This window comes from Narcine bancroftii, chromosome 14 (genome assembly GCF_036971445.1).
Source record: "Narcine bancroftii isolate sNarBan1 chromosome 14, sNarBan1.hap1, whole genome shotgun sequence".
NCBI lineage: Eukaryota > Metazoa > Chordata > Chondrichthyes > Torpediniformes > Narcinidae > Narcine > Narcine bancroftii.
In genome coordinates this window covers 61,388,122-61,403,459 of record NC_091482.1, presented here as the reverse complement: position 1 = coordinate 61,403,459, position 15,338 = coordinate 61,388,122, and the positions used below count along the sequence as shown (strand labels likewise).

Below are 15,338 nucleotides of genomic sequence, written 5' to 3'. Positions count from 1 at the left end.
CAGACCTGGAGATGAGCAAGTCATCCTTGATTTTGAGGGGCCACAAAAAGATTATTTTCATTGAATTGCACTGACTGATGAGGATGAAGTACTTATTCACACTATGGCCCACTATTTTAACAGTGATCATTTCTTCAGTTAGAACAATTACATGGCATGTATCTCACACAAAGAACTTCAGATCTTGCGTGAGCAAACTGTTATAAAATAAGCTGTACTTATTTAATGTTGTAAAAGCTAATAATGATAGGATTTTTGACCTCATTGAAACTCTCCATGTTTGCTTCATATAGGTGTCAGGAGGAATGTGCTGTCGGCACATATGGGTTACAATGTGCCCAAAGATGTGAATGCCTGAATGGAGCAGCATGTTATCATGTTAATGGAGCATGTCTTTGCAAGCCAGGATTTACTGGTGATCTCTGCCAAGACAGAATGTGTCCAGATGGACTCTATGGACTGAAGTGCAATAAACAGTGTCCTTGCAATGGCAAACATACCCAAAGGTAATGACAGTCTAAGTAGAACAATCGGCTGATTTCTTACAATTTCTTTTTTCTTTTTAACATTTTTTATTGATTTAAATAAAGAACTTATATGAATAATACAATTTGATAAAATGATAAGGGTAGTTACATAATACATTCAGTATATCAAAAACATTCATAAGTTTTACATAACATGTAAATCATATCCATAATTCATATTTCAAGTACTATATATTTTCATATATAAAAAAGAGCTAATAACAAAAAGTATAAAGAAAAAAGGAACAAAGACAAAACAAGGAAATAAAATAAAAAGGAGAAAAGCTCAAACCCTCTGCCTAACAGCATTGGCAGATATTATATATGATTAGTACTAAAAGAAAAACGAAGGTAGAAAAAAAGTGTGAATATGGAAAAAATACAAGTCAGACAATTTAATTACATTGCAGTGAAATTATAAAGTAAGAAAATGAGTCATATATGACCCCATATTGTCTGAAATCTCATATCTGATTTATTAACTAAATAACGAATCTTTTCCATATTCCAACAAGACATGATGTCACGCAACCACTGATCATGAGTAGGTGGGGCACAATCCTTCCATGTAATCAAAATCGCATGCCTCATCAAGAGATGCAAAAGATATAGTGCAGTTCTGAACCAAAGACAAAGAAGAATCATTCCCTCCCATTGTACCAAAGAGGACCACCAAAATTTTGACGAAGTACGGAAAGCCTCTCTCCAGTATTTTTCTAAACTAGGACAAGTACAGAACATCTGAATTAATGACACGTCTCCGCTTTTACACCTATTACAACAGGAATTCATATTAGAATAAAAACGAGACAATTTAGCCTTAGACTTGTGTGCTCTGTGTATCACTTTAAATTGTAATGAACAATGATGGCCACGTAGCAAAGAGCTATTAACCAATTTAAGAATTATGTCCCAATCCCCATCAGATATAGTCAAATTTAAATCCTGTTCCCAAGCATTTCTAATTTTAGCTAATGAAGTCTGATTTAAACATAACAATTTCTTGTAAATAACAAATATTAATCTTTTATGAGAAGACATTAAACTAAAAAACTCATCTACAAATATGATTCAGACTCTCCTGGGAAATCAGATAGTTGTGATTCAAGAAAATGCCAGACTTGCAAATATCTAAAAAAAATTGAGTTTTGGGCAGGTTAAATTTAGCAGAAATCTGCTCAAATTATGCAATATCCATTAATGAAGAGATCCTTAAAAATCTGAATACCCTTTGTATACCCTCTGAAAAATAGCATCATGTAAAGAAGGTTGAAAAAATGATTGGATACGATAGGGCTCGAAAGAGAGAAATTATGAAATGCTAAACTGTGCCCAAATTCTCGTAGAATATTTAACAATTGGATCACCTATTAACTGAGTTGAAAATGGAAGTAAAGAGCCAAGAAGTGCTAAATAAGAAATGTTTTGGGGGGAGTTCAGGTCCATTGATACCCATAATGGACAGTCAGAATAATTATGAAAAAAAGGACCAAAACGTAAGACTACATATATTGACTGCCCAATAGTAAAATCTAAAGTTAGGCAGATATTTCCACCATCTCTCTTAGAGCTCTGTAGAAGAACTTTATTAAGACAGGGATGCTTATCCTTACATATGTAAGACAACATAGCTGAGTCAAGTAAGTCAAAAAATTATTTAAGAACAAAAACTGGAACAGATCGAAAAAGATATAAAATTTAGGTAAAATATTAATTTTAATAGATTTTATATGGCCAACTAAAGTTGGAGACAAAGGTAACCATGGGGTCAAAGAATGTTTCACTTGTTTAAGCGTAGCAAGATAATTCTCCTTAAAAAGATGTTTATGATTCTTTGCAATTGTAATACGAAAATAGGTAAATTGACTTTTAACAATTTTAAAAGAACCATCATACATTGCTGCAGAAGAGTCAATGGAAGAAGTTCACTTTTATGTACATTCAATTTATATCCTGAAAATTGACTGAATTGTGAAAGTAATGACATCATATGGGAGAGGGAAGCAACCGGATCCTAGATGAAAAATAAGAGATCATCTGCATAAAGGGAGTCCTCCATATCTCCAAGATGTCTTTACATTCACAAAATGAAATTGCCAATAGTTCAATCGGCAGATCAAATAATAAAGGACTTAACTGACATCCTTGATGAGTGCCATGTTGCAGATTGAAAGGCTGAGATTGTTGTAAATTTGTAAGAATTGTGGTGGATGGCCATAAGTACAATAATTTAACCCATGAAATAAAATCAGAACCAAAATTAAAAATTTCAAGGGTTGTAAATAGATATGTCCATTCTATTCGATCAAAAGCTTTTTCTACATCCAATGAAAGAATACTCTCAAGAATTTTCTCAGAGGACAAGTATATAATATTCATTAAGGGAAGTATATTAAAAAAGGAATTTTTTTTAATAAACCCCATCTTATCTTTAGAAATAACAATAGTTTTCTATCCTATTGGCTAAAATTTTAGCCAAAATCCTTGCCAGATTTTTTATATTCACTTATTCTAGGTGGGGATTTCAACTGTTGGTTGGACCCTGTCCGAGATCATTCATCTTCTAACCTGGCTACATTAAATAAATCTGTCTTATTAATACATTCTTTTCAATCAGATTATGGCTTTTCAGATGTCTGGCATTTTAAAAATCCTACTAACAGAGAGCATTCTTTCTTTTCCCAAGTTCATCACACTTACTCACGTATTGATTACTTTTTTATTGTTAATTATTTAATTCAATTAACTTATTCTTGTGAATACCACAGTATTGTAATATCTGATCACACCTCTGTTACAATGGTTCTCCATAATTTTCCTTAAGATAAAAGACACTGGCACTTTAATTCAGTACTATTATCAGATAAGGATTTTGTTAAATTTATAGAAGAACAAATAGTTTTCTTTTTTGATACTAATCTTTCCTGAAAGATCATCAACATTAGGAGCATAAACATTTGTGAAAACTACCATTTTATTGTGTAATTTCCCTGAAGGTACATTTCTTTAAATTGTTTCCCATGATGTCAGAAGATGGACATAGCAGTCAATCCGAACCTTCACAATGCTTTTATGCAGAAATTCAGCTCAGACATCCTGCCACATTCTGCCTAATTTTTGAAAGTTAATCGGATAAACATATTTTAAAATGAGTCAAGACATGGGATGTCGTATGTTCCCTTTTCCTACAAGTTTATGTTACTTCATAGTCTCACCACGTGAAACTGACGACCAGAGTTGTGAGACAGTAAAATAGTATGAAGCACAGATCCCTTCTCACCACTTCTGGATAAATGACAATCCATCACACCCAATGAGGTTCCTGATTCTGAAGACATTCCTAACTAAATCCTTATTTAGTTAGACATTTTCTTAATGTAGGAGTGAACAATAACAGAAAAGAGGGGGATATTGAATTCAACTTTTAAAACAGAGTTCAATGGAATTTTCTTGAAAAAGATATTGAAGGATATGAAATTAGATCATGTGAATTGATATACAGATGAGCACTGTGTTAAGTAGCTGGTAGAACAGGGACAGATTGTTTCCTCCTGTAGTTTTGTTGCAGGGAATCCAATTGGTCTGAATTATCAACGTGATATCTGCAGAAAAGAGGATAATCATCTTAAGACCTGGTAAACCTACATATTTTCAGTGGTGAGGTAAACTGAACATGGAGTTATACTGGTTAATGTCATCACCACACCTTACCAGCTCATAGTGCCGAGTCTTGTTAACATTATGATCAATTCCGCAGCATATTTTAAAAATTGATGTAACATTAATTATATTTTTCTTAAGGTCCTTTAAAAAATATTGATTTAAATTCAAATTTTTAGAATTTGATAACAAATTATAATTTAAGGGAAACCCAAAGAACAGTAGGATAACGAGAGTGAAGGTAGGGCAGCTTAAGAATAAACGAGAGCATATGTGCCTGTGGGCAGCGGAGGTAGGGAGGTCCTAAATAAATGCTTTTCTTCAGCATTCAGTAGCGAGAGGGCTCATTCAGCCCTGACAGCTTCTATCCCTGATCACCCATTGGTTACTGCAGTTCCAATTAAAACGTTCAAAATATTAGCAGTAATCAGTGAACAAATCAATTCTAATTCCTTATAATTCCTAATTCTATTTATTGAATTTTATATTAACCCTAGACCAGTGATTAACATCAACCTGCATTAATTATGGTTTCAATTGGTCTTTGTTGATGTTCACTTTGATTGTTTTTTTTGAATAAAACAAGTCTTTTGTGATGTGATCAGTTAGTGAACTTGAGGATCCTGTGCTTGGTTCTTTGCTGCTCCTTTCAGCTGCCATCCATTGTCTGGTGAGTGTTCTTGCAGAGCTGGCTGGACTGGACGGGACTGCAATGAAACGTGTCCCCCTGGCTTTCATGGAGAGGACTGCCAGCAAATCTGCAACTGTCAGAACGGAGCTAATTGTGATAGCGTCATTGGTAGATGCATCTGTGCTCCAGGATATAAGGTGAATATTTTATTTATGCATTAAATGAACATAAAGAGAGACAGTAGATCTTTGATTTTATTACTGGAGGTGCTGTGCTGTGGCTCCTCCGCATTGCTTGTAAGTTGGAACTGTTGATTTTCCCTCTATTCACCTGCCATCTCAGTCAGAGGACTAACTGGGTATTCTTCCCTGGGTGGAGAGAGAATCGTACAGGAGTGCCATCACCAACGTCCTCCTGTTGATACAAGACTGGCAAAGGTGGAGATCTAGAAATGGGTTCCTTTGTTGCAGTTGGTGTTTGTCTACAATGTCATCGCAACAAGTTATACGTTGAGTGGCATGACACAGATACCTCTTCTATATATTATGCTTTAAATATCGTAATTGTTATAAACCAACAGACGGTGCAGGAGCTCACATTTATAAAAGTAAACTTAGATATTGGAGATAATTTCACTGCTCCAAGGGTGATCATTTAAAAAAATATATTTTCATTCATTTTCTGGATCTAGGATTATCAGCAAGGTTAGTATTTATTGCCAATTACACAATTGCCCTTGAGAAGGTTGGGGGGGTGAGCTGCCTTTTTTAAATGCTGCAGATCGTACTACCACCACACAGGATGGGAAGGAGTTCCAGGACACAGTGATGATGAAGGGCTAATGATAAACTGCCAAATCAAGATGGTAGGCAGCTTGAAGGTGGATGTATTGGTGGTAATGTTCTCCTGGCCTTCCTGCTCTTGTTCTTCTTGCCGGTTGTGGGTTTGAGACATGGTGTCAGAGTAACTGTTATGCATTTTGTTGAGGCTACACACTCTAGCCACCATGCAGTGGCAGTGAAGGGAATGAATGGTTTAGGGTGGTGGATGAGCTGTGTTTTTAATAATTTTTCTTGTCAAGATGGTTGAGGTAAAAAGAAGGAATACTTCACAATGTAGTTGGATGCAATAGGAAAATTTTTGTGTACTGGTTGGTGTTATGTCCTTAAATTCTATGTCTTACACTTACCTGCAATTCAAATACTTACTCTGATAAAGTCTCGCTGTTACTCTCTTTAAAGTATATCAAATAAAGAGGACACAGAATACAAGAAGAAGATTGAACATACAGTGGCATGGTGCCAAGATAACAACCTCTCTCCCAATGTCAGCAAGACAAAATAACTAATCATAGACTTCAAGAGGGGAGGTGGGAGGTAACAATCAATGATGTTGGAATGGTGACAGTAGATAGCTTCAAGTTCTTGGACCAACCACGTCAACCCGAAAATCAGGAAAGTGCACTAATGGCTCTAGTTCCATAGAAGACCAAGGAAGATCAGCATGTTCTTTCTGTCCCTTAACAGCTTCGACAGGTGCACCATTGGAAGCATCCTAGTCTGATCACCCCCAGCCCCATACCCAGACACACAGACTTCTTCCTCTTCCCATTGGGGAGAAGGTTCAAGAAGGTGAAATCACACAGCAACAGGTTCAAAGACAGTTACTTCCCCACAGCTATCAGTCTTCTGAAGGAACCCAATAACAGAGGTGTCATTTTTCCCTACTAACTGATCTTTTCACTGTATCACTGCACATTGACTGTACCAAGTTTAACAATCTTGAACTTGTAAGAAAAACTGCAGTTGGTGGAAATCTGAAACCTTCTGCAGTCTAGGCAGCATCTGTGGCAAAAAGAGACCTGAATCATTAAGACTGTTGCCACCTGTCCCATCAGTTCTTCATCTGGTCTCTTGATGGTCTCAGCTCTCCATGGTAGAGAAACATATGAAGTGAGGGAAGACATGATTTGGAAAGTCTTGCAGGATCTTCATGGTTAGTTGGAGGATCATTTGTGAAGACATGCCTGTTCTTCCCATAGTTGGCTTGGGTAAGGAATTCCTCCATCAGTGTCTCCTCTTTCTCGAAGGAGATCAAAGTCTCATAAATAAAACACTGTTTTGTAAGAAGAAAACATTGGAAAGTTCACAGGTATTAATTATCACCAGCTTAGAGTCTTTCACAGGGAAAAAAAATGTTATTGAAAACAAACATAATGGCACCTGATAAAATGAAGTCAGACAGCGGAACGGAGTCTGCCATGTATCATTGCACATTTCATTTTTCAAGCCCAAGTCCCAATTGTTTTGTTAAGGTAAGCATACCTGGCATTTAATAATTACAGGCATTAAGATTAGTTTCAGCCAGAACCACTCATACTCAATTGTGTTATCTTGCACTCAGAATTCAGTTAAACCCAGAAAGACCAATAAATAAAAAGTCATCACGTTGTTTAAGTAAAACAAAGTAGTGCGAGTGCTAAAATAAAATCAGAGAATGTTGAAATTACTGAGTAAGTCTCTGTGTTCAGTAAAAGATTATCATCCTGAAATTCTATTTCTCTCACCACTATTTTCTATTTTCATATCAGTTTGTTTAAATCAGTCTAGTTACAATTGGAATGAATTTTGAAGTCATCACAATGGACAACCATAGATTTATCGGGATCTAGCTAGGTTATAGATCTGGATCTAGCTAGGTTATAGATCGGTTATAGCTAGGTTATAGATCGGGATCTAGCAAGGTTATAGATCAGTTATAGCTAGGTTATAGATCGGGATCTAGCTAGGGTATAGATCTGGATCTAGGAAGGTTATAGATCGGTTATAGCTAGATTATAGATCTGGATCTAGCTAGGTTATAGATCGGTTATAGGTAGATTATAGATCTGGATCTAGCAAGGTTATAGATCAGTTATAGCTAGGTTATAGATCGGGATCTAAATAGTTTGTAGATTGGGGTCTAGCTAGGTTATAGATCGGTTATAGCTAGGTTATAGATCAGGATCTAGCTAGGTTATAGATCGGGATCTAGCTAGGTTATAGATCGGTTATAGCTAGGTTATAGATCAGGATCTAGCTAGGTTATAGATCGGGATCTAGCTAGGTTATAGATCGGTTATAGCTAGGTTATAGATCGGGATCTAGAAATACAAACTTTGTCGATTACTTGTAAATAGCAAAAACAATAGAAAGACAAGGAATATCATCAACGCCCACAAAAATATCCCATAAAATAGTTTAAATAAAGTTGTATAACATACAATCTGGTCCTGACTTCACAAGTACTTCCTCATTGATTATCTTCATGCATTAAAGGATTGAAGGGGGACAGGGGGTTCACGTGATACTGTAGGGTTAGGACATAGGAACCTGACCCTCCTGGTAAACTAATAAAAAAGTACTAAATAAGTAATGTTTTAAACTAATTAAAATCTTTGAACTACATTTAAACACTGAAACAACATTTTAAATATGCTTCTAAAGAAAGAAAAAAACTGCTGCAGCCCTAAATGGAACCTGATGTGAAAAGAAGGCCAGAAGAGATCTGAGGCCTACTGCAAGCTTGAAGCAGGGAGCTAGTTAGTGTTTGAGCTGCTCCCTGGGTGAGCAACCCTGTGGAGGGATCATCTGCCAATGTCGCTCTCCCGCAATACTGGAGAACCCTGGAAGTGAACCGTGCATGCATGAAAAGCCGGGGCCTTCAGCAACACCGTTGGATGAAGAGTCTGGCTCACAAGGGACCAACAGCGAAGAGGAAGAGAAAGATTGGCAACTAGAAGAGGAGACATTGAAAGAAGTTAAGACTTAAATAATAAAAGCAAACGTAAAGAGGAAGATATAACCAATATTGATTTACTAATAAGATAATTTCATGGAATGAAAAGGGAAATTAAATAAAGTCTTGGAGGCATTTAATAAATGAAGAGAAAATTAGATAAGTTAGATGGGAAAACCAAGAAAATGCAGGAAGAATTGCAGCATGTTGATGATAGAGTGTCAAGAGTGGAAGACGCCACTACTGTTTTAACCATGGAAAATCAAAAGCTCCAGCAGAAAGTAGATATATTGGAGAATTTTAGTAGAAGAAATAATATTAAAATAGTGGATCTTAAAGGAGTGGAGGAGCAAGACCCAATTGTCTTTTTTCAGAAATGAATTCCTGAAGTGTTAGGAGGTGAGAATTTTGATCACCCTATTGAGATTGAAATAACACACAGAGCTCTTAGAGGAAAATCATTTCCAAATCTGTGCTAATTAAGTTTCTTTGATATCAAGATAGAGAAAAGATTTTGACTCTGGTGGCAGAAGGGGCAAGAGAAAGAAAAATCCTGCTTGACTATGAAGGGGGAAAAGTTCTGTTTTACCCTGATAATAAGGGCAGATTTATTAAAAAGAAGAGAATTTAATCCTGTTAAGAAGATTCTTTGGAAAAAGGATACCAATTTATATTGCGTCGCCCTGTGACCTTGAAGATTTTTCTGCCTGGAGGTGATAATAAGTTCTTTTCAAGTTTTGTACAAGCAGAAGAGTTTGTGCAAGGTCTTCCAAGGACTCAGGTGGATTGAAGAATTAGATATCAGCTGTTGCCACTGTGTCCTTGATGGACTAAATATATTTGACAATTTTTGTAAGAGTGAATAATTCAGAATAATATCTACTTATTTTTCTTTTGGTCTTAAGAAAACTCTTTACGTATGAATTAAATGATTAAAGATTGAATGGTAAATGTACTGGGGCAGGGGGGGAGTTGAGGTTTTAACTCCTACTGGATCATGTGCCCATTTGTGAAATAGAGCAAGGTAGCATTGTGTATTATTTAAACAACACTTGCTGGGGTGATGGCTTTATTCTGTTTATATGTATATATTGAGAGAGAGAGAGAGAGAGAGAGAGAGAGAGAGAGAGTTTTAAATGTCAGAATAAATACTTCTTAATTGTAAACTTATTTTCTTTTTTCCATTTGGATTGCTGGAGGAAGCGCTCACCAACACATCGAATATTGAGTAATGGAGTAGAGAGAGGAGGATTTGCAGGCAAAGGGTTTGTTGCAGCCTCTTCATTTAATTCTAAGGCTAGAGATCAAGTAGCTCAAATGAGATTTCTCCCATCTTTTTTTGAAGGAGCAGAAAAACCGTCATGGGTTAAAATAGATTTGGATAAAATAGGAAAGAGATTTATAGAGGAATTTATGTACAAATGGGATTCAAAATTAATGATTGTCATTAAAGAAACACTGCTGTTAAAACAGTTGATTACTGTTTGGAACAAAATAAATGATCAAATTGGAATAAAAGGAAGTATATCACCCAAAATGCCTCTGATGCAAAATTATCTTGTATCTTTTTCAAAGGATAATCAATTTTTAATTATTTGGTTTCATAAAAGTATTAAAATATTAAAGATTGTTATGAATAAGGCCAATTGATGTCATTGGGACAACTAAGAAATAAATATGCAATACCTAATAATACTCTTTTTTTTGTTATTTTCAAATGAGAGGATATTTGAGAGATATGTTAGGTCCAACGATGCTGTTACTTAATTGTAGTGAGGTGGAAATTCTTATTAGGAAGGGAAATACTATTTACTTCAGCAATGTATCTTTTATTACAAACAGGAACAACTAAACATGGAGTCCATATATCTAGACAGAGGTGGGAGCTGGATTTGAATATTACAATTGATGAGCAAAGATGGTCAGATCTATGTCAAGATTGTATTACAAATACTATTAATGTAAGGTATAGATTTGTTCAGTATAATTGTTTACATCAGCTGTTTTTGGCACCACAAAAATTGAATGGAATGAAATCAGATTTATCAGTACAATGTTTTAGGTGTGGTGAAGAGACAGGAACTTGGTCATATCCCAAGTTAAAGCCTTTTTGAGTGGACTTAGGGAATTTTTTTAGAAGAAGTTATAGGTATTGTATTTCCACAAAACCCAGATTTATTTCTATTGAGAAATATGGAAGGAACAAGACCTAAGTTGAAACTATCAAAATACAAAATGAAATTTGTTATAATTTCATTAGTTGTGGCAAGGAAGTGAATGGCAGTGTCCTGGAAATCAGATTCTCACTTGGGTATGGGAAGATGGAATGCAGAAATTCAAATTACATATAATTTGAGAAATAAATATGGTATATTTTTGCAAATTTGGAGCCCATATAAGCAAACTTAAGTATAAATATGTAGTAGATTTTCCACCCTCTTGAGACCTGTGTTAATCTTCTCCCCTAAATTGATCATATAAATCTTGCTTGAGTCCTGTGTGTTGGAAAGCAATCCTCCAAGCAACCCATGAAGCTATTTTTTTTCTTTTCCTTTTTCTTTATATTATTATATATCTCAGATATATATATATATATATATATATATATATATATAAATTTCTTTTGGGTGGGGCTTTAGGGAGATTGGGTATGGGAGGGAAGGGGAAGGGTTATAACCATTAAACACATTTAAATTCTTATTGTTTTATAAAAATTTTTGTTAATTACATGTATGTAAAAAATTTTAAATAAAATATTTTATAAAAAAGGAATGATGGGGATGGTGGGATATCATTGTCAAGTGAATGATATGGCCTGTCCAATGGAACTGGCTGAGTGTAGCAAAGGCTTCAAAGCTGGGGATGTTGAGAAAGGGAACTGACATTGGTTCACTTATACTTCCAGTCAAATTTGGAGAGTTCTGCAAAGATGTGGTACTTCTTTCAGATGCCTGGTGTAGTATCCAGGTTTCAAGGTCAAGGTAACTGCTGTCTGCTATACCAGGACAGTCTTTGCCTGGCTGAGGTCTTGATCTTTAAATCCTTTCTGCTTCATTGAACAGTTGTGTGGGTGCATTGAAGATGATGAATTTCATCATTGCTTGCCTTTGAAGAGAGTTAGTTACTGAACTATGGGAAAACGTCAATCATTTCCAGGATTCAGCAATGAAAGTTCATTGTTGAAAGACAGTGCAGTTTAGGATCATGGTCTTGAGGATGTTGAATATCAGACCCAACATCTCCACCACCAAGCCTATGCAAATGCAGTACAATATGCATACTGCAGCAGGATGACCTTAGTTCTGGAGTGCAGTCACTATAGGTGAAACAGGTTCTCACCACAGCAATTTTGTTCAGCTTCGAAGATTAGCTCCGCTCCCATGGGAAGTTTATTGGAAGTGAGTTACAACATTGTAGTGAGAAAGCTTGAGGAGGATCACAAGATATAGGAGCAGAAGTATATCGCAATCATGTTTTGGACCAATCTTAACTGAGGTTAACATTAGGCAACTGAAATGGACACTTTTTTCTAAGCTCTTCCGGGTGAATGGATCTGTCTTTTCTCATGCATTGAGAACAACTCCATAATAGGCCATCTGAATAGTCAGGTTATAGCCCAGATTTACCTGGATGAATCTATTCTAAGCTTGAGTGTATCTTCCAGTGCAAATTTATTCTAGATCAGTGAATCCTTGAGCTCACAAGATTTTCAGGTTGTAAATCTCACAGACATCGTTTGGCACCCATTGAAGTCATCACATCCTAGGTTGAACCAGCTGTTAGAAAATTCCAACACCTGTGAGTGTCTTTGAAATTCAAAAACATATTTATGAACAAAAAATGAAAAATTGCAATAAATAAATCAAATTTGTAAATTGCTGTAACTTAATGTTCCCTCCTCTGAAGAATTATGCTGGAAAACTGCCAAGGTTCTCCCTTCATTTCCTCACTGAACTCTACAAAAAATTCAATCTGTGTGAGGTCTGTCGGACAGCGGTGATCACATTGCACTATTTTGGACTTGTGTGGTCACACTTGCTGGTCTGAGACTCTCAAACTTCATCCATGTGGAACTGCTGGTGTTTTTGTGTTAGTTACTAAAGCTGCAGTAAGCAGGGCTTACATTTAATGGTAACAACAAATTATCTCAGTACAGCAAGTGAGAATTAACAATAGAAATATTATAAGACAATGGTATAAGATTTAACTGAGGTAGATGGACAGCAGAAGGTTTTGGGAGCCTTCGAGCATACTAAATTGCACTCGTGGTAAGGGATCAAGACTATTATGGATCACAAGCTAACCTTGTGAATTAAGGTCAATGAAGCCTCCCTTCCGTACAAACTGAACACCTTCTCTGCACGGTTTGATGAGGAGAACAGGATGATGCCAAAGAAAGCTCCGTGTCCCCTTGATGAATGGGGCCCCCACATAGCCACAGCCGAGATGAGGAGAACCCTATCCAAGGTGAACCCACACAAGGCGGCGGGACCCGACAACATACCTGGTCGGGTACTGAAGTACTGCGCAGACCAATTGATGGGCGTCATCACAAACATCTTCAACACCTCACTGCAGCAGTTCATTGTTCCTGCAGAGTTCAAGACGGCCACCATCATCCCGATACCTAAGAAAGTGACAATAACAGGCCTCAATGACTACTGTCCTGAAGCACTGAACTCTACCATTATGAAATGCTTCGAGTGTTGGAACGCATCAAAGCACACTTCTCAGGGTCCCTGGATCCATTTCAATTTGCCTCTGGAAGAAATCGTTCCACAGATGATGTTTTAGCCTTGTTGCTTCACACCTGGCCCACCTCAAGAACTATGCCTCATACATCAGGCTACTGTTCATTGACTTCAGCTCAGCGTTTAATATGATCATTCCCCAGAGACTGGTGGAGAAGATGTCCTTGCTGGGACTCAACTTTCTGTAACAGGATCCTGGACTTCCTAACAGAAAGACCACAGTCTGTCCAGGTCGGTAGAAGAATATAGAGCACTGACACGCTGAGCACTGGCGCATGTCAGGGCTGTGTGTTCAGCCCACTCCTGTTCACACTGCTGACTTATGACTGCATCGCCCAATCCAGTTCCAACGGTGTCATCAAGTTTGCAGATGACACAGCAGTAGCTGGCCTCGTCAGCAAAAATTATGCGTCACACTGCAGAGAAGAGGTGGAAAATCTCATGAAATAATACAAGAGTAACAACCTGAGTCTCAATGTGAACAAAATGGAGGAGATGATCGTGGTTTTGAGGAGTCCAGAAATGACCAGCTTCCACTACACATCAACAACTCTGTAGTAGAGAGAGTGGAGAGCACCAAGTTCCTTGGAATTCACTAAACTAGTGACTTAACGTGGACACTCAACATCTCCTCACTTGTTAGGACGGCGCAACAGTGATTGCACTTCCTGAGAAGACTGCAGCGGGCAAAACTACCAGCCACATTATGTCAACCTTCTATAGAAGCTCTATTGAAAATGTCCTGGCCGGCTGCATCACAGTGTGGTATGGTTGCTGCAGAGAAATGGATCAGTGGTCAATCCATAGGGCCATAAGTATGGCAGAGAGGATCACTGGAGTCTCTTTCTACCCCATCAACATGATCTACTGGCATTGTTGTCTGAAGAGGGCATGCAATTGTGGACCCCTTCCACCCTGCACATAGCATCTTTCAGCTGCTCCGGTCAGGGAAGAGAGCCAGCACCACCAGGCTGAGGAACAACCTATCCCGTGGGCAGTGAAAACACTGAAGGTCCAAAGGAACTGCTCACACTAACCATCCAGCACTCTCATTTGTACAAAGCAATATTTATTTATTATATCTAATACTTGTCCTGCATATGTATTATTTATCTGTATGTGTGTGGTGTCTGGTTGTGCATCTGCATGTTTTTGCACCAAGGACCAGAGAATTCTGTTTTGTCGGGTTGTACTTGTACAATTAGATGATAATAAACTTGAGTTGACTTTAAAAATTGAAGTATTGAGTTGTAGAAGAAATTGGTGAGGCCAAATTTGGTGTATTTTGTGCAGGTTTGGTGACAATTACAGGAAAGAGAAGATTTACTAGGATACTGCTGGGACTTGAGGAACTGAGCTACAGGGAAAGGTTAAAAGGGTTAGGATTTTATTTGCCTGGAGTGTAGAAGAATGAGGGGAGATTTGATAGAGATACATAAAATTGTGATGGGTATAGATAGGTTAAATGCGAGTAGGCTTTTTCCACTGAGGTTAGATGAGACACACTAGAGGACATGGAATAAGGGTGAAAAAGGAGAGGTTTAGAGGGAACATTTCTTCACACCGGGAGTGGTGGGAGTATGGTATGAGTTGCCAGCTGAAGTGGTGAATGCAGGCTCAATTTTAACATGAGAAAAATTTAGACAGATACATGGATGGGAGGGGTATGGAGGACTATGGAATGGGTGCTGGTCAATAGGACTAGGCACAGATTAGAAGGGCCTGTTCTCCATGCTGTTATGTTCTATGGTTCTATTGCCAGGTTCAGCTCCAACAAAATCATCAAATTTCCTGATGGCACGATGGTAGTTGGGCCTCGTCAGTAACAATGATGAGTTGACCTACAGAGAGAAGATTGGTGCAGTGGTGCAAGAGCAACAATCTGAGTCCAGGACAAGACAAAGGAGATGATTGTGAACTTCGAGGATGAAGGACCGCTCCCCACTACAAATCAATAGCTCGGTCATAGAGAGAGTGGGGAGAATAAAGATC

At 37.4% G+C, this 15,338-nt stretch overlaps 1 protein-coding gene across 3 annotated transcripts in view; it reads left to right on the top strand.

Moving 5' to 3' along the window:
• The window catches only part of megf11 (multiple EGF-like-domains 11), a 270,916-nt gene that overhangs the window by 192,784 nt on the left and 62,794 nt on the right, over positions 1-15,338 (top strand). For all 3 annotated transcript variants that reach the window (XR_011348711.1, XM_069910932.1, XM_069910933.1), the window contains 2 exons: positions 294-506; positions 4,841-5,015. Coding sequence is in view for 2 of the 3 variants with exons in the window: in XM_069910932.1 (XP_069767033.1) it covers positions 294-506; positions 4,841-5,015 (388 nt within the window). In the remaining variant the exon portion in view is untranslated. The remainder of the gene's footprint in view (positions 1-293; positions 507-4,840; positions 5,016-15,338) is intronic.